A 22,477-nucleotide genomic window follows, 5' to 3' on the forward strand; every position below is an offset into this window, starting at 1 on the left:
GTCCGTATGTCTAGGACAGATGGAAAGCTCCTTGGCCTTCCTTGATGGCGACGGAGAGGCGCTTCTTCAGAACGTCCAAATCACTATAATCTGGCAACTTCAGGTAGTTGACGCAGGTCATTACACTGGGAAGATAGTCGTCTGGTGTATATGGATGTTCACTAGGGCGACACACAACAGTGAAGATCGGTGTGAGACTCTTGAAACCTAGAATTGATTACGTTGGTCAGTGGGGGTTTTTATGCGGTAAAAATGGAATTAACATACCTCCAATGGGGAGCTTGGGACTACCAGTGACAAACTGAAGGAAGTCTCGGCGTTGCTGATTGTCCATCTCGCTCATAGTCTGCAACAGGTTGCGCACACTCCGACTGTCCATGTTGAACCCGTGATCAGCCTTGATGGAGTCCATTAAGGTCTCGATAGACCAATCCTCCTCCGCTTGTCCGAAAAGCATGACAAGCTCACTTGGAGTGAAGGCACGAAGGGAGGAGAAGGGGAAGACTTGTGAGAACCCAGTCCGGAAGGCATCCACCTGACGCCTGACACCGTTGCCCAAGGTCATGTCGATCACCCGTTCGATGTAAGTGTCAACATTTTCGATTGTTAAAGGCACATCGGCACCGCCAGGGATCAACTCAATAGAAGGATATCCAGGCAGGGTGAAGTCCAAACCCAGGTCATCAACACGGGCGCCATGGACCGTGATATTTTGCACAGCCTCGGATTGGCTGGCTGGCGAAAGTGACTTGTTTGCCTCAATGGCGTTTTTGGCATTGACGAATTCCTTGAGCATAATCAGGGACTTCGCCAGGTCATGATCCACCAGCTTGACAGTCCCCAGAGATGGTGCCACCGAAGACAGAGTATCTGCGATACGGAAGAACGCTGGGTTGAATGAAATGTCGATGATCCGGGAGTCAAGCATCGAGCGGGCCACGAACTTTCCGAGCACCTTAAAGATATTCAATTGCTTCTTCCCAATATCCTGGTCTGCTTGCTCATCACTCATCGGTGCTGGGAACAGGCCGCGCTTGCCAAATGCGTATTCTGCAGTAGAGCTTCCGTCCGTGTCTCTCCAGATCTTAAGCTTCTTCTTCGAGAACTCTCTGGAGACAGTCGAGTAGAATTCAAGAGTCGGCCCTAATCCTGTACCAACTTCTTCAAAGTATTCAACCTCGAGAATGCTCGGGGAAGACCCATAGAGTTCCATGACCTTCAATGCAGAATCAAGTATGCGAGAACGAGAGATGCGCACTTTTTGGCGTTGCAACCGCCCAAGGAATGGACGATCATCGCGGCGCAGGTCCCGTCGGCTATCCTCACCACTCTGAGAATTTTGCCATCTCATCATCGCACGTGAGTAGCCAAATGCAGTAGACTGCAAGAATAGATGCCGTGTCTCGAATGGGAACAAGAAGGAGAAAAGCCTGGCTAGGTCTTCGCTCCAACTTGGAAGGCAATCGCTTGCCACAATTAATGGCTCCTCGAGTTGGCGGTTGATTTTGGCGGTGAGCTTCGTGTTTATGAATTGGGCCAAGGGCTCTGATGTGATGGTGGCAGAGTCTTTGCTGTCGGTCAAGATATCATCAATCGTTGCGTTCATTTCGTGCAAAACACGAAGCAGGCGAATGATGGATGAAGTTGTGGGGTCTTTGTCGAGAGAGGCTGGAATCTCAAGGGCATCACCCTCAGAAGAAGCCTGGGTGGTAGATGTGAGGGTCGAAGGCTCTGGAGGTGGAGGACCAGGAACGCGCTTAAATGTGATGGTGTGGACTGCCGACCAGACGTTCTTGGCACTAGTCTCATCCAAGTTCTCACGGTCGTGATGAACACCACGGTAGATAGTTGTCTCATTGGTAACGGGCTTGCCATCTACGAAGAACTCAAGGTGCCAGTCCTGGGGCACCGAGGCCATCGCAGCAGCATAAGATGAGAACGGGCGCCCGGCAGAGGCGAGAGAGCTATTGCGCATGCGGTTGGGGAGAGAAGCAGCAGGTGCTGATGATGAAGGTTTTGATGTAGCTGTCTGGGAGGGAGTGCCAACCCGGGTACCATCCTCCTTGCGAGCTGTGACCTTACCTGATGACGCCACCTCCATATTGACTGCCGAGGGGTCAGAGATATTGTCGTTTTCCATATCCTCATCGAGATCATCAACAATGGCGTTGAGTTGTTCGTCCTCATCTTCCTCGCCGCCGTCTTCTTCGTCAGTCAATTGCCTTTCATCTGCGCACTCAAGGGGCTCATCTTGGTCTTCGTCTTCATCCTCTTGGACCCGATTTGACTGATGGTGCGGGTGACCACTTGAGGGATCATAGGCGCCATCCGCAGGATCGGCAGCAGTACCATGCGGGGCCCCTGTATGACTTGGGAGGTTCATGCCAGACCCAGAAGCCAGCTGTTCACGGAGTCGGGATGCATTGGCAATTTGGGAGAGAATCGAGTCCCTGGTCCGCGAGGAGCGAGGCTTTTCCGCCACGGCGATTCGGGGGTGGAGGAAGTCATCCAAGGCCTTGAAGGTAGCAATAGCATGGATTGATACCATGATGTTTCGATAAGGACGAGGAACTTCAGACCCTTCATCGGCAACAAGCTTGAGTCGGAGCTGTTTGCTCAGCATGTAGGCGGCATTGCTGCGGGTATTCTCAAGCGAATTGTGGCTGACAGTGAGGACCTCGAAATGTTCCGTCCTGCTGAGCAAGTCTTGCAACTTGCGGATAAGTACGCTGAAAGGTGTTGTGGCGGTGCTTTGGCTTTGAGCCTTGTCTGAGATTGAAACACCCATAAACGCGCGCAAGAAGTCAGCTCTAGCATCGCGAATAGAAGGTGCTTGGAAGTTGCCAAGAACACTCAGAAGAACCTCGATGATGCCGGAGTTGAGCAATTCAGAGCTTGTAATGCTTTCCAAGGCGTCTCCGTCAAAGTATGACGCGAGCTGTTTAAATAAGAGAAGACCACCCTCGCCACCACGGGAATAGCGTGACTTGGTTTCGAAGGCGAGAGATTTCAATGCAGTCAAGATCCTCAGAGCCTCTGCTCGAACAGTTTCGCCATGGCTTGCTTCATATACCTCAAGGAAAGCTTGAGCATCTCGAATAACTACGTCGTTGAGGGCATTGTCCATCTTTTGTAGACTGCGTGGGCCCGCCATGAAGTCATCCTCAGAATCAGACATGTCATCATGGTCATCGTCCTCGCCATCCTCATCGTCGTAGTCATCAGCTTCATCGTCGTCATCCTCATCATCCCCCCCCAGTCTCCCCGGCAATTTGGCTGGGGCCGCTTGATGGATCTGTGGTCGTGTTTATATTTGTGGGGTCAGATGAATCAATGTTCTCCTGGTCTCCTGACAGAGAGCCTTCGGAAAGTTTGATGATTGCGGAGATAACTCCTTCGCGGTGGAATTGATGCTGATAGACGTGTTCGAGCCGCTGGAACAGTAATTCTGCGCAGCGTAAAGCCAAAGATACGAGAGAAGGGTGGTCTTTCTGTGAGAGAATAGAAGCCAGGAATGAAGCATAAGGAACTGTGCGCAGGGCGTCCTCAATCAAAGAAGGCTCCAGAATGTGCAGCATTTTCAGCTGTGCAATCAGAACTTTCTGGCGTACATGCAGATTGACTGTGCTCGAGTAGGCATCTGTCAAAGTTGGGAACAGAATCATGGCAAAACGCTTAAGCTCAGTCTTGCAGTTGTCGAGCAAGGACCGCCTCTCCTCCACTGTCTCTTTAGATTTGGGGGATCTCAGTCCGATAGACATGTGGCTATCAAAGTATGAGCTTAACAGATTGTCTGTCTTTGAGGCATCGCGGCTTGGAACACCTGGTAGTAGCTCGCAGATGACATTGAGAGTTTCAAATACTTGTTCACGGGGCCGATGAATCAATGCTTGCATAACTAGCACGCTGTCCATCTTGACGGCCGTGTTATCCACATCCTGTGGTGGTGACACGCCGGTCAAAATTTGATAAAGGGTATCCACTACATCCATCTTGAGAAGCTCGTTTGACAATCGTGGGCTTGTTTTCGATACAATTGCCAGCACTCTAAGGAATTGCGTGTGGATATGAGGCCCGATCAGATTGGTCGTGCCTGGGAGTAGGAGACGAAGGACAGCTTTGAGCATTGCAGGCTCGATGAGCTCCTCCAAGTTTTCAGGTCGGTGCTTGAAGCTCTCGACAATCCGTGATACGCATAAACACCCTTGCTCCACGACCTTGGGATCATTGCTAGCCAAGACGTTCAGTAGGGTGGGCATTACATCCCGCACCACAGGGAAGGAGTCATGAGGAAGATTGCGACAGCAGTTGGCAGCCGTACTGACTGCTGTGCGTTGAGTGCTAGTGGGAAAGAAATCCAGATATGTGAGGCAAGCGGTTAATCCACCTTCCCGCACAATTGAGGCTGGGAAGTCGACTGAAATCTTGGCCAAGGTACTTAAAGCCTGCTCAGCCAAATCGATGAACTGTATATCAAGCAGCTTTTGACAAAGGATGGGTACAGCACCACCATATACAACATTCGCCACGGAGCCCCGCAGAGCTTCCATTAGGTTTGCGAGAGAGCGACATGCAAGAAGCATAATCTCGGGATTCTCTTCGCCGAACTGATTCGGTTGCATCAGAGCCACCAACTCCTTCACGTATGGGTCAGGTGAAAATTGACCGGAGAGGTTATCCTCGTTTGAAACAAGCAGGAGATCCGAAAGCTCTTGTAGGGCAATCAGTTGGAGAGATGGATCATCTTTTGCCCTCAGGTTGGAGAGGATATCCCGAAGACGTGAGGACATGCCACTCATCATGCCAGTCAGCGCGCGTAGAGTGCTCTGAAGTCCCATGGGGCCTCGGCCGCCGAACAGGCTGCTGTGGAACGGATCCATATCATCATCATCAAACGCCGAGGGGTTGGTGCCATCGTTGCTCTCGCCCGTTTGGGATCCTTGGTGTTCTTCCTCGTGCTCCTCCTGCTCGATTTCCTCCTCTGCATCTCGCATCACAACATCGGGATTTGGTTTGGCGGAGCGCTTCTTCGAGCGTCGGGGTGGTGGAGACTGTGTTGTGGCGGGTCGATCTATAAGAAACAGAAGGAATCAGCAACTATCGCATTAAAACACTAATTTTGTATCACACAGCCGATTCCCATCCATAAAACTCACCGTTCCGACTGGACTTTCGCCTCGATGGTTGTGGGGATGTCGTCGATTTGGATGATTCCTCCGACGGTCGAGATGACGGTCTAGATAAGAAGAGCACGTTAACCCCTATTCCTATTCATGTTTGTACCTCAGCACCTACCCCGGTTGTGACATGGCTGGACGGCTGCGGGCGCCTCGACGGGGTGCAGCAGGAACAGGACCAGTGGATGGAGCTGTTTGGGATGCTGCAGTCCGCGGTCGCTTGGTTCTCCTTTGGGGCGACGGCGGTGTTGGCTGTATCGGGGCGTCTACTTGTCGGTCGTGGCGGGACGATGCCTTGCGTTTCCGGGACGAGGTTGAGCCGGCCGTTGGTAGCGGTGTACCGGACTCAGCAGGTGGAGGGTCGGTGGCGAGTCTCGCGGAGGAGCGAGTTATTCTGGATGACATGAGAAAGTGGTCTTTTTTGTTTAATTATGTGATGAAATTGGGGCCTGAAGAAAGAAAAAGACAGAGAAAGAAGACCGGGATGGTCAAAGCGATAGGCAGATAGTTGGGTACAGATGACGAATGTAGAAATGTAGAAGCGATGATGGCGATGAATTGCGAACCATCCACTTGATAGCCCAGGGGGATGAATAGGGAGTACGAGAGCTCAGGGATCAGATTCTCGCCAGTGAGCATCCACATAAGATGAGTCTGAACGTCCAGGCGGGCCAGTGTGTACTTGAAAGCGGAGAGAACGGGTGGGAAACTACCTCAGGGAAGAAGAGGCCGTGGAAGTGCCTGCGGGGGAGTCGGGATAATCCTCGAGAGGGTCCTGGCGGTTGGCGGAAGGCCTTTGCCTGGCCATAAGTTATCGGATATGGGAAGCTCGATTGAGTAGTCGTCACCGATTTCAACCCGCCATCCGCACACCTATCGAAAGGCTAGCCGAATGGGCTGGCGAGAACGATGTTTCGGGTAGCTGTAACTGTTGCCGTTGGGGCTATGGTATTTCAAGAAAAAGAATGATTACCAATTCCAGTCACACAGAGATGAATTTTTTCAAATAGGGGGATGTTCAGAAGATGGGGAAAAAGAGAAAGAGAAATTGAAAAGGAGGATGGTGATGGGATTCGGGGAGCGTCAGGCGGCGGAAGTGCAACATTCGATGATCTAACCAGGTACTTATATACCCCCAAAGCAGTAACTGGTTGTATACTATGTGTGTGATTATTAGATGGTTTCTTTTTTTTTTCCTTTTTTTTTACACCAGTATATTGACTAGTATAATTCCTACTATTATTTATCGCACGTACTTTATTTCATTAACTTCGTTTACTTCATTTCATAGCTTTCGTTATCTCTCACACATTTACATCTTGCCTGGATGTTGGGCAGGGAGCGCCCGAGACCTGTCTAACAATATAGGTGGCAAGATATATCTCAAGGAATTTGATTTGTATATATTTATACAAATATATTTTATGATAGATATTGTGCATATTATATTTAATATATGTGGTCCAATTAATGGTTTGACAACCAAAGGCGTTCATCCATGTACTCCGTATACGTAGAACACATTGACTAGTTACTTATATTAGAACTCAATGAAAACAAGAAACCACATACATAGCATATAGGGATGTATATATGAAAATAAGGACCTTGAGAGCTAAATGAACCTTATTAAGCTGTTAACTCCTTAACTTGTATTCCTTAACTCGGAAATGTAATCTTGAACGGTGTTCGATCCGGTTCACGGAGACACGCCGAATAGCACTCGATTGACTCACCGAGGTTGTGATCTTATTAATCACCGGGGTACTCCAGGGCTGGAACCTGATATTCAGAGAGAGAAAAAAAAAAAGAAAGGAAAAAAGAAAACCTCACATCTTTCCATCTTTCATCTTCACCTTTCACCTTCATTCGCCTTCTCCGGCGCATTCTCTTGCCGCCTTCGATTTGCCCCCCGCCATTCGCAACTCACAAGAAATTCATCTCTTCACTTCTCCCCTCCCCCGCCTTTTCCCGAGCCCCATACCCTTTTTGCTTTCCCCGGAATTCAAGATCTTCTAGGGGCATATTCTTCTCTTTACTATCTCTTCATCATGGCAATCGAAATGGTTGGTGGGCAGAGTGATGATGTCCACCAGACACCCGTCAATGTCACCCCCGCTCCGATGGAGGACTACACCTTCCCGGAGTATCGCCTCAAGCGCACGATGAACGACCCCGAAAAGACCCCTCTCTTGCTGGTCGCTTGTGGTTCCTTCTCACCAATTACCTATTTACACCTGCGAATGTTCGAAATGGCCAACGATCACGTCAGATTCGGTACCGACTACGAACTCATTGGAGGATATCTGTCGCCGGTGTCGGACGCCTATCGCAAGGCTGGTCTGGCCAGTGCGGAGCATCGGTAAGCGATTCCACACCTAATACATCCGGTCTAGCTATGTCCGATGACTAACTGGGGTTGATCTATAGGGTTGCGATGTGCCAACTGGCAGTCGATCAAACCTCCGACTGGTTGATGGTGGATACATGGGAGCCAATTCAGAAGGCCTATCAACCCACTGCTGTAGTGCTGGATCACTTCGATCATGAAATCAATGTGGTCCGTGGCGGGGTGGACACCGGAAACGGAACCCGGAAGCCCGTTCGAATTGCTCTGCTAGCCGGTGCAGATCTGATCCATACTATGTCCACACCAGGTGTATGGAGTGAGAAGGATTTGGACCATATTCTGGGCAAATATGGGGTAAGTTTCTCCAGACATTGAATACCGTTCACCCCTGTGCTCGAGAAATAAGCCGCTAACAGATCTCTTAGTCCTTCATTGTGGAGCGTAGTGGCACCGATATTGATGAAGCCCTAGCTAGCTTGCAGCCCTGGAAGGACAATATCCATGTCATCCAACAGCTCATTCAGAATGACGTTAGCAGCACCAAGATTCGACTCTTCTTACGACGTGAGATGAGTGTGCGCTATCTCATTCCAGTGCCCGTCATTCATTACATTGAGCAGCATCATCTATATGAAGATGATGGAACGGCAGAGAAGGGTAAAGAGAAACAGGAGGGTCGATAAAGATGATACGACCATCTACTACTGCCTGTTGAGGCATACTCTTAATGACCCCTAGCGACGCCCACATCCTGATGCGATACCCCTTCCTTCTGTCCTTTCCTGTGTGACAGATGATGTTTTTCTTTTTTGTTGGAGTTTGAGGAGTAATTTTGAATTCTAAACTTGTTGGCTTTTGCCCTGGCTCAAAGCCATTACCAGCGGGAGAATCTTGCAATTATCCCCAACCGGATGTACATATCACTATTTTTTGGGCTTACTTTATTTCCTGTTATGCCCTCTGTATATATGAGGACTCAATAGACCTCTTGGGTTAGACGCCAATTGCTCAAAATCCGATCAAATCAAATGTTATACATAGAAAAGTCTCTTGCACAAAGTATGCTATTCTTTACCTTTATATACCTAAAAAGCAGCAGAACACCTAAAAAGAACATTGAAAGAGACATGGCAAGGTTGCATAAGCGGCCGACTATTGTTGATATTCAATGGCATCGGCCTCGGATATACTCAGGTAGGCAGATCGCCTCCACATTCACCATTATAGCATTGGATGACACCATATTATTAGACGGGGTTAGACGGGGTTAGGCGGAATGAATTGATAAATTGGCAGAAGACAATTGTCAGAAAGGGGTATTACAGTTATAAATCAAAATGCCCCTCAAACAGACCTAGACACCTCTCCATATGCATGTAAGAAAGTGATAATTCCCCGGTCTCACACGAAAACCCCGAACTCCGATTGCCCACTTGTTATCTTCCGTTATCGACTGATCTTCGATCTTCGGCCTCCGCAAATTAACCGGAGGCGTGCGCGGGAGACCAACTTCACTCATAAAATCAATCTTACTTCCCAGTCACTATGCTTTAAAACATTGAGAACCTCGCCATGTTAATGTTCGAAGAAACCACCCCGGACGCCCCCTCGTGGCCTCTCACCCCTCCTAATTCATCCGATGCCCAGGCACCAAAGGATGTCTCATCAGTGGTGACAGCAATCCATGTGATCTCAACCGAGCGAGCAGCCCTCGCTCACCTCGAGCACATTTACCAGACTGACGCGCGGGCGCAACACGATCTCGCTCGGGCCGTGGATCAGATCGCGCGGAGCGTGCGCGAGGGTGGGAAACTGGTCGTTTGCGGGGTCGGGAAAAGTGGGAAGGTCGGACGCAAAATCGAGGCTACGATGAATAGTCTCGGTGTATATAGCGCGTTCCTGCATCCGACTGAAGCCTTACATGGCGATCTGGGATTGGTTCGGCCGGTAAGCCCACCTCCGCCTGCATCTGCAGAGGCGTGCTTTTTTTTTTTTTTTGAACTTCGGACCGATCACCTTCGGGTCTTGTTGATAAGATATTGGAACACTAAGATACTAACTTGATCTATCCAGAATGATACCGTGCTTCTCATATCCTTCTCTGGTCGCTCGCCGGAACTCTTATCTCTGCTCCCGCATCTCCCCGCTACTGTCCCGGTGATCGCGCTTACATCGCATACACATCCTGCTTCATGTCCGCTTCTCTCGTTGCATGGCCCTTCGGGGATGGGTATTCTTTTGCCGGCTCCCATTCATGAGGATGAAGAGTCTTCTTTCGGTGTGGGCGCGCCTACCTCGTCTACGACGGTGGCTTTGTCGCTGGGTGATGCGCTGGCTATTGCTACGGCCCGGAAGTTGCATACTGCGACAGGGAAGAGCCCCGCAGAGGTCTTCCGGGGGTTCCATCCTGGTGGTGCTATTGGAGCGGCGGCGGCAGCGGCAGAGACGCCACTGACCACGCCGTCGAGCGGCATGTCAACGAGGGCATATGACTCTCCGGCGTCGTCTGCGTCTCTTCCATGGGAGGAAATCACAAATACTCAGTCGATTCCTCCTTTCAATTTACAGTCACCACCGGAACAGCGCGTCATTTCTCAAGATATGCTGGTCGCGCTCGATCAAATCCCCACTGCCTCTGCATCTTCGTCGCAGTCATCTGGCGATGTGCGACTGCTTGATATCCTCCTCGCAGCTATCCAGAATCCTAATTCCAAGTCATGGGTGCTGTTGTCTCCGTCTGAGATAATCCCTCCACGGCACATTCGTGCGCTCCTTTCTCCTGGTGGAGATATGGACATGCGTGTGTCTGAGGTTATAGCCAAGAATCCTGGTACTCCATTCGTTGTACCTCAAAGTAAATGGCTCTTGGTGTCGGATTCAACACCCTTGGCTGAAATTCGGCGTACTGTTTCTGAATCTCGAAATAGACCAGATCCAGTCACTGTCGTTGCTGTCGTGAAGGATAAGGCATCCCCCGGCAGTTTCTTAGGGGTGATGGAGGCAGAGGATCTATTGGATGGATGACATGGCTGAAAAGCGACCCTGTTTTCTTCTTCTTTCTTGGATATACTCACTCGATTTTACATATCGTTCGCATTATCATGCATTCGGTTGACGATGTTACGCCCACACAGTTTTGTTTCTCTTTGCATACATACTTTTTCTAGATGCACATTTACAATCGAAGCCCAAGCCTCACAGCCAAGGCTGTTCATACACGATGCAAATCAACGCCAATGATATTTCTCATGGTAATACAATGTAATACAGTCAGTATGCAAAGTCCCAGGTCTATATAGTACAGAACACCCTCTCCTCACACAATACAAGAACCACAATCAAGCCTTAACAATCGGCTTAATACCCTTATGGATAGCAGCAATACCACCAGTAAGGTTCTCGAATCCCTGACCAGGAATCATAAACCCAGCCTTCTGAATCATGCCCCTAAACTCCTCCTGACTGGGGAACCGCTCAATACTCTCAACAAGATACTGATAACTATCGCGGTCCCCAGCAACGACCTGCCCAATAAGGGGAATAGCACTAAAGTTCCAGCGCTTATAAATCCCATCCAGAATGGGGTTATCAACCTTACTGAACTCCATACAAGCAAAGACACCACCGGGCTTGAGCACCCGATACGCCTCATTCAGCGCAGCCTGCTTATCGGTGAAGTTCCGGATTCCAAAAACAACAGTGTAAAGATCGACCGAGGCATCGGGGATATGGGGCATGTGCTCAGCATTCGCCTCGACAAAGCTCAGTCGGGGCGTGTTGTAGTAGGGGGTATCGAGGGAGCGCTTGCGACCTTCGGCCAACATATCGGCGTTGATATCGCTGATAGTCACGCGGGTCTCCATGTCGTGGTTGACGTTTGACGCGTGATCCAGCATCCGGAAGGCGATGTCGCCGGTCCCGCCGGCGATGTCCAGGATGTTCCAGCCGCGTTGGTCGGCGGTCATGGCGGGGAGACAGGAGCCTGGGTTGAGGGATCGCACGAAGTGGTCTTTCCAGAGGCGGTGGATGCCCAGGGACATTAGGTCGTTCATGCGGTCGTAGGAGGCTGCTACGGAGCTGAAGACGGCGCCGACTGTAGGGGGTTTGGGTGGTTAGTTATGAAGGTTCGGGAGTATGGGTTCAATTGAGATGGTGGTCAATTGGATAGCGTGAGGGATGGTGATCTTAGTCCTTACCTCGCGTCTCCTTCTCTGACTCGGGCACATTGGTGAAGCCGAAGTGTGTCATGCGGTCATTTTCTGGCTTCTGCTCCTGGGTGCGGTTGGCACAGGAGAAACAACGGTAGGGAGTGGTGGGTTGGAAAGCGCGACGCTTGGCACTGTAGTGCAAAGCCCGCCAGGCGGAGCGAGTTGACATGGTGGACATGGTGGAATTGATGTTGTTTGTAAGTCTGGAGAAGCTCAGGTGAACCGGGCAACTTTTCTTTTCCTGTCCCGGTCCCCACCGGTGCGTGCCCTTAAGCATCATCCGCACAGACCAATCAGAAAGTCTGGTTGAGAAGTACAGCCTACCTACCTATTTAGATGTAGAAAAGACATCAGCACTTTATAGTTATACTCAAAGTAGGTGTTTCTCTGTCGTCAACTACGCTGGCCGACTATTATATTTACTATATTTACTATTGTAGGCTTTATAAATAGCAAATATCAAGTGGAGTATAATCCAATGAAGAAAAAGATAGAAGTATATATATACAAACGAAGCATCAAGCATAGAAATAATCACCACATTTTCTCCCATCCTCGCCGGACCCAATGCATTTGAGCCAGCTCCTCCTTCCGGCGTTCCGCCCAGCCACCTTCTTCCCAGAACTTGCACTCTTCATCGATCTCCGCCTTCCCAGAGTGCAAATCCGCCTCTGCAACGTTCACAAAGGAAGTCCGATGATAAACCTTCCAGAAGACAAACATAACAACCCAGAACGCGAGACCGAAATACGAGGTGATGAAGCCTTGCACACTGAACGGCTTGAAAACAGAGAAGCCATTGAAGATAGCAGTCAAGCACCCAATAGTGATAGCAAGAATAGCGCCGTATGGCTGCCAGGGCGCAGCCCATGGAACGAAGGTTTTGCGGTCGATTCCTTGCGCTTTCATAGCGCGGTACCAGGCCATGAAGACGCAGACCATGCCCGTGTAGGTGAGTACCAAGGCGAGGGTTGTTAGATCGACGAACCAGAAGAAAACCTCGACAGAAGAGGTACTGGCCACGAGGAAGGTAATGCAAGTCAGAGCAGATACTGTGAGGACACAGTAAACGGGGATGCCGGATTCAGTACATTTCAAAAGGAACTTCGGGGCTTGACCATCGCGGGCGAGGGAGTAGAGTGTACGGCTGGAACTGTAAAGGTAGGCATTTCCACAAGACCATCCCGAGAGCAGAATCAGGAAGTTGATCAGATCAGGCAGACCTCTGATACCGAGGTTCTGGATTCCGATAACCCAGGGTGAAGCAGCGGAGCCAGCAGCACCGTCAGCAATCGCGGAAATAAGACGTGGGTCGCGGGGACTGCAGATGACGCCTACAGCCAGGACTCCGACGACATAGAATCCAACAATACGCCAGAAAGTCATCTTCACAACTCGGGGGATGGTCACCCGTGGATTCTGGATCTCTCCTGCGGCTAGGGCTGGGAGATCGGGTCCAGCTACGGAGAAGGCTGCGTAGACCATGACGGAGAAAAAGCCCAAGAATCGGCCTGTGTTGCCCTCGGTGTAATACTCAAACATGACACCCTCGGTCCAGTTCCGGAAACCATAGACATCGTGCTTGGGGTTTCCTCCGACCATTGTGATGAAAGTGAGGAGGACGAGTCCAATGAGGAGAAGGATCTTGGTGGAGGCTAGGACAAACTCGCTCTCGCCGTACCATTTCACAGAGACAAGGTTGAGCATTGTGCAAACAACCAGTGCCATGGCTACCCACACGGCGGGATTGACGCTTGTGTTCCAGTATTGCATGATTGTCGAGACTGCAGAGTACTCTGTACAGACTAGCATTACACCACCATAGAAATATACCCAGCCCCTAGAAGGGTTAGTGTCTGAAGCGCAAAGTAAAGCAGGATAAGACATGGAAGTACTTACATAGCAAACCCAAACGCCGGGTCAATAAACCGGGCAGCGAGCTCAAAGATCGATCCACGAATAGGAAGGTATGCAGCCATTTCACCAACACATAGATTGACAGGTAGAATAAAGAGACATCCCCAAATAAGATATCCAAGGAACAGTGACAGCGGACCGGCATCCCGCAGGTAGGATCCAATACCAACAAAAAGTCCAGTACCAATTGAGCCTCCGATGGCCATTAATTGCACATGTCTGGATGACAGACCGCGCTGTGTTTCTCGGTAGGGTGAAACATCGCCAGCGCTAGTATCCTTAGGGTTGGAAATGTCTGTAGAATCTTTCTTCTCCATGGCGAAATACTACTCAATAGTCAAGCCTAGAATGACTCCTCACCAAGAGACGGGGAACATGACTCTTTATATGCGCACTGGCATTGGGGTCAAGAGTGCACGGAGCCAAGAACGACACTGATAGACGGCATACATGTTGATCATGCAACCTCTAAACAAAACTGCCAAGAACATTGGCATGGAAGACACGAGACCTTAAACGCTACTGATAAGAGAGTTATCGAGCAGGATCCCCTTAGTCTTCGGGATTATCCTAAAAGGGGGAGGAGAAGGCGATGCCAAACCTTGGAGATCTGCCAAGTGATAAGCTTATCAGGGCTTAACGGGGGTTGGCTGTGGTTGACTACTTGGATGGACCAATTGGCCAGGGGTCCCTGCTCAGCCGTGACAAACTAAGACTTTTGATAAGACATCCAATTGTTAATGCCTCAAGCACTCTCCCATGTGTGGGGTAAAATCTTGGACAAATCAAAACCTTGATATCGGAAGTTGCCCGGGGAATATCATCCAAGCCCTTTAAACCAGTAGGCTTAAAGCAATTCAAAATGTTATATTATCTTCCAATTGCCAAGAAAATTCTCCGACGCCCTGGGATCCATTCACTTTTGGACCACGGTGTACAGGGTACGGAGTATGTTGTACATATCGTGACATTCTCGGTTAACTTTAAGATGGCCAAAATGCAGCCGAAGTCAAAAGCTCAACCCCCGCATTTGGAGCAAGCCGCGGGGCTTGAGCACGAGACGCCGGCCCGGTGTGTATATTTCCTACAAGGTTAAGGTTAAGGTCTATGACGGGCAGGACTTTCCTAAGGTTATTCTTTATGAAATGTGATCGGTATATACCTGTTCAAGTTTTAGGCTCGCGGTAAGAGTTTTGGTGTAAAAAATGTCGAAAAATATTAAAAGAATCACCTCGGCCACTGTGGAATACTCCATTCAGAAAAAGTGGACAAAAATGAGTATAAACAGCCTCCCGAGGTCCGTCCCCACTACTCCACTCAATACGAACGGATTTGGTTGAGCATCACGTAGGAGCCCATGGACGAGCTGGTGGTTGGAAAGGACATAGAGGCATTCAAGGCCCCGGGCCCAATATTGATAATTGATAATTGAAAACGAATATGGATATGGATATGCGAAAGGGATGAAATGCACAAACACAGCAAGTATAGATAGGACAGATGAAGGGCGGTAATAAACACACAATTCGTGAGTTCCGCTCGATTACCGCCAGAGGTATAAAATATAAACAGATGACTAGATACAATCCCTTTGATCTACTCTATGAAACGATTAAACACACAACCTTCACCTCCCTCAAATCCCCATCCTAACCAATGAATCATTCAAACGCCAACGGAAGAAAACCCTCCGTATGAGCCCCATCCAACGGCCACGGCCAATCCGACAACAGCTCCGGCGGCAACTGGAACTGCATAATCTGCTCGCCCATTACCGGCGGCGGACCGACTGGCTGAACTGGGCCACTGGGAGGAATGTATGTTGTGGGTGGGATAGGGATTTCGCGTTTACTGTCCATGGGGATTGTGTTATGTTGAGGGCGCTGGTTTTGCGCCGCGAGATTGTGTAGTCGGGAGGTACGCATATAGCCGTCGATTCTGTCTACCTGCGACCGGAGTCGTTGGCTGGCGCCAGCGGCGCGCTGGTGACCTGTCTCGAGGCGGCCTAGGAGATCGGCCATTTCGAGTCTGTGGGGAGGTTAGTGGTTGGGTGATTAGTCTGGGATATGTAAAAATGGGACTTACAGCAACGTGCGGACGCGTTGGTAGGACGCTTCTGATAAACTTCCTTCCATTACAGAGCCGAGGATATAGCCGATGCCGCCGAGATGATGGAGCTGCGAGAGGTTAGTAAATGAGAGCCAGGGAAATAAGGATGATTGGCTTACCAAAGGAGAGCTGATGGCATTCAAATACCCTACGGGAACTTTGCTGAAGACACTGAGGAGTTCTCCAGCCACGTCACATTTGCGGTCTACGCCGAGCTCTTCCGCTGACAAGAGGACCATCCGGAGGAGCTGTAGTGTTGCCTGGATGTTGGCGGACTGGAACCCGAACAGATCCTTGGCCATATCGCCTGTAGTGGGTGGGGTTTCTTTAAATTGAGACGGCAGCGCGGCGTACATAGATAGTACCCTCTCCATAACTGCTGGTTCTGACATGGATGCTGGAGTGAACAGAGACCATACCTGTGAGGTCCCGTTGGCGGACGAGAAACGACGTCGATTGCCATCGACGACGTATTCTAAAATTCGATACAGATCTGTCGTAAAGTTCCAGCCCCGAAGCCATGCTACGGGTTGTCGTGATACGACAGTGATATCGTCCGGGCTGACGCCTGACCCTGGAGATACGGGCGGCAGCCCATAGCCGTGTGGTGTGATAAACTCATCATCAACTTCGCTCGGATATCGTACTAGAGAATGCGCTTCGCGGTATCGAATCACGCCTCCCCATACAATGGTGGAATAAATATCCAGCGTATAGATAGACCAGAACTTCAGACCTAGAGTTAGTGGAAAGAATGTAACTATAAGATAAAGGAATACATACTAGTCTTCGTCGCTCCTCAGTTTCGATAGCACTCAGGTTCTTTGGCCAAAGCTTTTCATCATGGAGGCCCTCCATACTAGTGAGAGTGTGGTACATGCCGGAGTACTTCTGCATATTCTTGATCTGGCCGTTTTGAATACTGGCAATTGCCAGAATAGCGCATGCACGCATATAGTTAATGCCTCTTGCCGCTGCAAGGTCTCGGGGAATAGAGTCCTTGGCAGCGGCATAAAATGCTTCGGATGGAGGTTCGGCAAGTTCATCGCGATGCCATCTATTGGTGAACAGCGCACCATCTCGCGCGCGTCCAGAAACTAACGCGCAAACTGCCATTGTTGAAGCGAACAGCCCCGGATCTCGGAGGTGTTCCTGGTTATGAACTCTCTCAATGAAAGATTGCTTGTGGAAAAGCGGGAAGCTGGAATTTCATCAGCGATAGAAAAGGAGAAGTAGCAAAGATCAGGTGAATTCGTACATTGGATAGACAATCTCGAAGTATACTTGCACAAGATTTCGGATTTGACGATCACTAGCGATGGCGAACGCATTCCATGAATTTCGCAACGCGCCGTCATCATCATACCCCTCCGTTGCCACCCCACCAGCATTAAAGGTAGACCATGGATCCCCTGTAAATGACGGACGGTGGGCGGACTCAGTATAATACGAGCTCCTCGATGCAGAGGAATTTGACATCCTTCCTGTCGCCTGCGCAGCAGGCGGGACAGGGAGAACATTCTCAGGGGCAGGAGTTCCTACCAACGGAGTATCTCGCATCGAAGCCCTGGTGCCAGCCTTGACGCCCCGGCGCTTTGCGGGGCGATCAAAGGTGCACGGGACGTCAAAATCCGCACAATTCTGACATCTGCCTAGCGGGTCTTCACTTCTGCCGCACTTAATGCTGCGTCTGTTGCAGAAGTCGCCTGTGAATGCGACATGAGCGTTGAGCTTCCTACAATCCGGGGAATAATTGCCGCCAAGCGCAAGTGGAAGTGGAGTATACAATCGAACGCGGGGATCTTACAGGCTTTGGAGACGCGTTGGAGTTTTCGGGGTTTTTGCGACATTCAATTCATTAGTTCATTCCAAGCTTGGAAAGTGGTCTCAGCAAGGAAGCGGGAGACAATCGGGCCCCGAACTTCGGCCAAAAAAACGGGGTTCCGCGAGAGACACGGGTCGCGTGTGGGAAATCGTGGGGTAAGGCTGTGCAAAATTGGGGAAAAACGCAAAAAGAAATTGACCAAACTCAAGCAAATTTCTCCGACATCGATGCGCAATTGAATTTGCTAGAAAATGAGTGAGGATAAAAGTCGGCATTAGAGTTACAAGCCACAAAAAAAGATGACTCAGCAGCGTGCCATTCCAAGGTGGACGCCCCGGGGGGACGATCGAAAGCAGTGGAGATTCGGACGATCATTGGGTCTGGAAGATAGAGTACAATATATTATGTACAACGTTGCAGGTCAATTAATACTTGCACATAGATGAAAATGAGAAGATTCAATATGCCTATAATCTTTGCGAAGGTATTATATGGATATATCCTTGACTAGTTTATATTAAAGGTTACATACTACATAACCCACAGGGCCCACTACTAGTAATAAGTGAGAAAGAAGTGAAAAAGAAGTAAGAATGGTAAGAATGCAATCTTTATAATACATTAAGTCTAGGTAACAACTTTCGGTACATGATCTTATACATGTGTTGCTTCGGGGTAAGTGTAACACGATTAAAGCGCTCTATATGGTATGACGTAAATGGCTGAATCTTTAGACAGTTCCAAGTTTAGATGGGGGAGGTTGTCAGCTCGGTCTTGCCGTCGCTGAGAGGCTCACTACTGTTGACTCCGTGTTCGGCGAGGACATCGCCGTGGAGCTTGTATGCTTGTTCCATCTTCCAGTAGAATGGACTGGGGGTTGAGAAAAGAGCATCAATTGACTCGAGAGAGCGGTTGCGGGTTTCGGGGTAGACTGTGAAGAAGAGAACGTTAGATTCTAGAACTGGAGGGAAATCGATACAACATCAAACACATACATAGATAGACGATCGGGATCCAGATGAGGTTGAGACCAGCAAACAAAAAGTATGTACGGCTCTAAAAGGTTATTAGTATCTCCATTCAAGTGGGAAAGTCGAGTCCACTTACAGTCATAACATTAAACATGATAGGGTTGACTAAAGTGGTCATACCCACTCCAATAGCCCACCCTGTGATCCCAAATCCATTTCCTTGGGCTCTTAGATCACTGGGGAAGATCTCAGTAGGGATCAAGAAAGCAACCGTACCCCACGTGGCAGCATAACTAGGCATCACTTTAGTATGTAAAAATATTCGTAATTCCATGTGGACTTACCCCAGATTGAATAAAAAGAGCATGGTCACGGCACCAGGCGCATATTGAGATGCCTTTTCAGGGTTATGCAACGAGCCTTCATAAACGGCGCCGGCCTAGAAAAGTGTTAGAAGAACGCGCCTCGATAAAGCACTTGGATCTGTAGAAGAAAAACCCACAATAAGGTTGACCGCAAACAAAACAGCCGCTCCGCCCATCAAACACACCCGTCGGCCCAATCGGTCAATGATTTGAGCACTGATAATGGTGCCTATAATTCCAATTGTGTTGATTCCTCCAGCCAGACCGTTTTGTTTTATATCACTATAGCCTGCCTGAGCAAGCAATGTCGGGGAATAGGCAGTGACAGCCTATAATCATTATTAACACCCCGATGGCTGTTCACGGGACTGATTGCATAACTCACTGTGATACCTGTCCAAGACGCCATAATTTGAAGCCAAACACACAACCAAGCTCGTCGGCCCAGATTCAGCCCCGGCTTCCCACCTTTTCCAAATAATATCTTCACAAACTCAATCGGGGAGCTGCGCTTGCTTCCCTCCGCCGTGACTATAATCTCAAGGTATTCTCGGTCGATATCTTCCTGGGAGGCGCGGTCTTTGCGAATACGATTCAAAAGGTCACGCGCTTCATCATTCCGCCCCACCGAGGCCAGATAGCGGGGGCTATCCGGCAACATTTTGACAAAGGCAACTAGGAGGAGTGCCGGGAAACATTGGAAGGCGAGTAGGAAGCGCCATCGTACGTCCGAGTAACCGTTATCGACGAAAGCGAGGCCGAAGGAGATCCAATATGCGACGGAGATTCCTAGATCTTGAAAATAATCCATGTCAGAAAGGGCCCCCACAGTGGATATCGTGAATTGATGGCTCACAATTGGCAATGAAGACATAACCCAAAAAGCCACCACGATGGTTTGCGGAAGAGGTCTCCGACACTAATACCGGGGTGATGCCAGTCAAAGCTGTGAGAAAAAAAAAAAAATTAGAATCGTAGCTCGTTGTAAGCGTCAAGCTGAGGCACGACCAGGAATGATTCTTACCCCCGGTCCCGATCCCTGTAACGACTCTAGCGCACAGCATGAAATTTGAATCCTGCGCGCCCGCCTGCAGCGCGCCACCAATTAGCGCAAATAATGATCCAGCGAGTAGGCCGTTGATCCGACCAACTCGATCTGCGAGCCACCCGCCAGCGAAACAACCAAAGATCGCACCCAGGTAATAGATGCTGACAATTCCACCCTGGTGAGTGGTGTCGGTCACTGTCCCATCTGGTTTACCGATGCCAACCTCTGTCACATATCTCGGTGCGCTGTTGACGCCACCCATCACACCCTGGTCATCCCTCGAAGAAGATGGAGATCAGCGAGAAGATTTGAATAGCAACATTCAGCTGACGCGGCGAAAGTCTCTTCCATAGTGTCGTATAGCTCATGATAGATGGTCAAAATGATAAATCCCTTCCCCAGATTCCGATAAGGCGAAAAGGAAGCTATCTCGAATAATCCTTGTCATGGGACCCGCCCCCGGCATTTGTTGAAGACTCTGAAGGCCAAGATTGGTAAGACTGGAGTCACGATGGAGCTGTCCATGCGGGGGGGTCCAAGCCCACGATAATTTCAAGCGCGTAGCCATTTATCATTTGAAATTCCCTAATAGGCGTTTTGCCGATCATCCCTTCTGCCTTTCCAGGGTTGTCAACTAATATTAGATCTATCAGAATCCAGCATGCTGGAGCGGATTTTTCGGTCTCCACCATTCATCGGTTGGTTCATTATGGGTACCGGCTGAGAGGACCGGCTCTGGTTAAATACGGGACTTGATCCTCAAGATGTTTCGTTCTTTTCCCCTGAGTTGTTTCTGATATTTCTACGTGTTATTTGAAATTTGGAAACAAACATGGCATCCAACTCCATTAATGGCAATGGCCATAGTTTAGACATCACCGTTTTGGGTTTGAATAGTGGAACGTCCATGGTAGGTGGCCGTCTGTTCACTTGAGAAACACCACACTCATCAGTTATAGGATGGCATCGACTGCGCTCTTTGTCGATTTCGCCAGGAGACCCCCGAATCGGCGATGCACTTCGAACTACTTAAGGCAAGTACCGACAGGAATGCTCCACAGGGTACGACATACTGACCAATAACTGCAGTATGGAGAAATTCCACTTGAGCCGGTCATCAAAAAGAGGGTGATGAACATGATTCTCCATAATAAGACCTCCCCTTCGGAGTTGTCCGAAGTGAATGTGATCCTGGGCGAGACCTTTGCCTCAGCCGTGCACCAGTTCTGTAAGGATTACGACGTGGACATCAAATCGATCGATGTCCTCGGATCCCACGGCCAAACCATCTGGCTACTTTCCATGCCAGAGGCCGGTGAGACCCGCAGCGCTTTGACTATGGCCGAGGGTACATTCCTAGCCTCGCGCACGGGCATTACATCGGTCACCGACTTCCGGGTAAGTGATCAGGCAGCTGGACGTCAGGGAGCACCCCTCATTGCCTTTTTCGACGCGCTAGTGCTGCACCACCCAACAAAGCTGCGTGCATGCCAGAATATCGGCGGTATCGCAAATGTCTGCTTTGTCCTCCCGGACAGCCATGGCGGAGTTGACGCCTGCTACGATTTCGACACTGGTCCAGGAAACGTGTTCATCGATGCCGTTGTACGCCACTACACGAACGGCAAGCGCGAGTACGACCAGGATGGCGAGATGGGCGCCCGCGGTACCGTCGACCAGGAACTTGTCGACGATTTCCTGACACATCCCTACTTCGCGCTGGAACCGCCCAAGACAACGGGCCGTGAAGTTTTCCGTGACACTATCGCCCACGAATTTATCGTCAAAGCTGAGGCCAAGGGCCTTAAGCCTGACGATGTCGTTGCCACCATTACCCGTGTTACCGCCCAGGCCATTGTGGACCATTACCGTCGCTACGCTCCCAAGGACCTCGATATCGCGGAGATATTCATGTGCGGCGGGGGCGCCTACAACCCCAACATTGCCGCCTTTATCCAGGAAAATTACCCCAATACTCGCATTATGATGCTCGATGAGGCTGGTATCCCTGGCGGCGCTAAGGAGGCCATTACGTTCGCTTGGCAGGGCATGGAAGCTGTGGTCGGTCGCTCTATCCCTGTCCCCACTCGTGTCGAGACTCGCCAAGAATATGTCCTCGGTAAGGTGTCCCCGGGCAAGAACTACCGCAACGTCTTGCGTCAGGGCATGTCGTTTGGGGGTGGTCGTGATCATCTTCCCCCAGTGAAGGAGATGATTAACTACGTTGATGGCAAAGCTTTTGACAACAAGTGGTAAATACGGGTTACGTACTTTTTTTTTTTTTCTATCTAGCCCTTTGCATAACGGTTCTTGGATGCATTTATACACTATTTAGGGTTTTTTTTCTTTCTTCTGACCCAGCGTTATAATGATGAGATACATATATATGGACTGACGAATATAATGTTGTTCCTGGTTATTTTCTCCACGTGTCGGTGAATATCCGAGAATCTAGAAATGGAAATAGACCCCCGAGGTCAACTGGCAAACTTCATACTAATGCACAT

General features: G+C 49.7%; 8 protein-coding genes across 8 annotated transcripts; 3 read left to right on the forward strand and 5 right to left on the reverse strand.

Annotated features, from left to right (window-relative positions):
* Positions 1-10: 10 nt before the first annotated feature.
* On the reverse strand, positions 11-6,180 carry N7487_001496 (HECT-type E3 ubiquitin transferase UFD4; the record flags this gene model as incomplete). Its single annotated transcript, XM_056869244.1, has 6 exons — positions 5,891-6,180; positions 5,296-5,571; positions 5,157-5,236; positions 3,393-5,071; positions 268-3,295; positions 11-207 (listed from the first exon to the last, which is right to left on the reverse strand). The coding sequence occupies exons 1-6, from the start codon at positions 5,983-5,985 to the stop codon at positions 11-13; spliced, it is 5,355 nt and encodes a 1,784-aa protein (XP_056734028.1). The 5' UTR covers positions 5,986-6,180.
* Positions 6,181-7,228: 1,048 nt separating this feature from the next.
* Positions 7,229-8,210, forward strand: N7487_001497 (nicotinamide/nicotinic acid mononucleotide adenylyltransferase; the record flags this gene model as incomplete). Its single annotated transcript, XM_056869245.1, has 3 exons — positions 7,229-7,539; positions 7,608-7,881; positions 7,953-8,210. 3 exons carry the CDS (start codon positions 7,229-7,231, stop codon positions 8,208-8,210), a joined length of 843 nt encoding a protein of 280 aa, XP_056734029.1.
* Positions 8,211-9,099: 889 nt separating this feature from the next.
* N7487_001498 (SIS domain-containing protein) lies at positions 9,100-10,551 on the forward strand (the record flags this gene model as incomplete). The annotated part of the gene is made up of 2 exons (XM_056869246.1): positions 9,100-9,474; positions 9,601-10,551. The coding sequence occupies 2 exons, from the start codon at positions 9,100-9,102 to the stop codon at positions 10,549-10,551; spliced, it is 1,326 nt and encodes a 441-aa protein (XP_056734030.1).
* Positions 10,552-10,865: 314 nt separating this feature from the next.
* On the reverse strand, positions 10,866-12,037 carry N7487_001499 (class I SAM-dependent methyltransferase; the record flags this gene model as incomplete). The annotated part of the gene is made up of 2 exons (XM_056869247.1): positions 11,724-12,037; positions 10,866-11,620 (listed from the first exon to the last, which is right to left on the reverse strand). The coding sequence occupies exons 1-2, from the start codon at positions 12,013-12,015 to the stop codon at positions 10,866-10,868; spliced, it is 1,047 nt and encodes a 348-aa protein (XP_056734031.1). The 5' UTR covers positions 12,016-12,037.
* A 232-nt stretch (positions 12,038-12,269) lies between these two features.
* N7487_001500 (putative proline permease) lies at positions 12,270-13,969 on the reverse strand (the record flags this gene model as incomplete). Its single annotated transcript, XM_056869248.1, has 2 exons — positions 12,270-13,575; positions 13,635-13,969. The coding sequence occupies 2 exons, from the start codon at positions 13,967-13,969 to the stop codon at positions 12,270-12,272; spliced, it is 1,641 nt and encodes a 546-aa protein (XP_056734032.1).
* Positions 13,970-15,313: 1,344 nt separating this feature from the next.
* Positions 15,314-17,671, reverse strand: N7487_001501 (putative C6 transcription factor; the record flags this gene model as incomplete). The annotated part of the gene is made up of 6 exons (XM_056869249.1): positions 17,569-17,671; positions 17,020-17,467; positions 16,545-16,962; positions 15,881-16,489; positions 15,738-15,829; positions 15,314-15,680 (listed from the first exon to the last, which is right to left on the reverse strand). The coding sequence occupies exons 1-6, from the start codon at positions 17,609-17,611 to the stop codon at positions 15,314-15,316; spliced, it is 1,977 nt and encodes a 658-aa protein (XP_056734033.1). The 5' UTR covers positions 17,612-17,671.
* Positions 17,672-18,332: 661 nt separating this feature from the next.
* On the reverse strand, positions 18,333-20,321 carry N7487_001502 (putative MFS sugar transporter; the record flags this gene model as incomplete). Its single annotated transcript, XM_056869250.1, has 9 exons — positions 18,333-18,517; positions 18,582-18,642; positions 18,694-18,850; positions 18,902-18,996; positions 19,060-19,251; positions 19,308-19,717; positions 19,779-19,868; positions 19,947-20,248; positions 20,302-20,321. The coding sequence occupies 9 exons, from the start codon at positions 20,319-20,321 to the stop codon at positions 18,333-18,335; spliced, it is 1,512 nt and encodes a 503-aa protein (XP_056734034.1).
* A 481-nt stretch (positions 20,322-20,802) lies between these two features.
* Positions 20,803-22,226, forward strand: N7487_001503 (UPF0075 domain protein; the record flags this gene model as incomplete). The annotated part of the gene is made up of 2 exons (XM_056869251.1): positions 20,803-20,880; positions 21,060-22,226. 2 exons carry the CDS (start codon positions 20,803-20,805, stop codon positions 22,224-22,226), a joined length of 1,245 nt encoding a protein of 414 aa, XP_056734035.1.
* Between the last annotated feature and the right edge of the window lie 251 nt (positions 22,227-22,477).

Source organism: Penicillium crustosum (genome assembly GCF_028827405.1).
Source record: "Penicillium crustosum strain IBT 35664 chromosome Unknown utg000001l_segment0_segment0, whole genome shotgun sequence".
NCBI classification, from domain to species: domain Eukaryota; kingdom Fungi; phylum Ascomycota; class Eurotiomycetes; order Eurotiales; family Aspergillaceae; genus Penicillium; species Penicillium crustosum.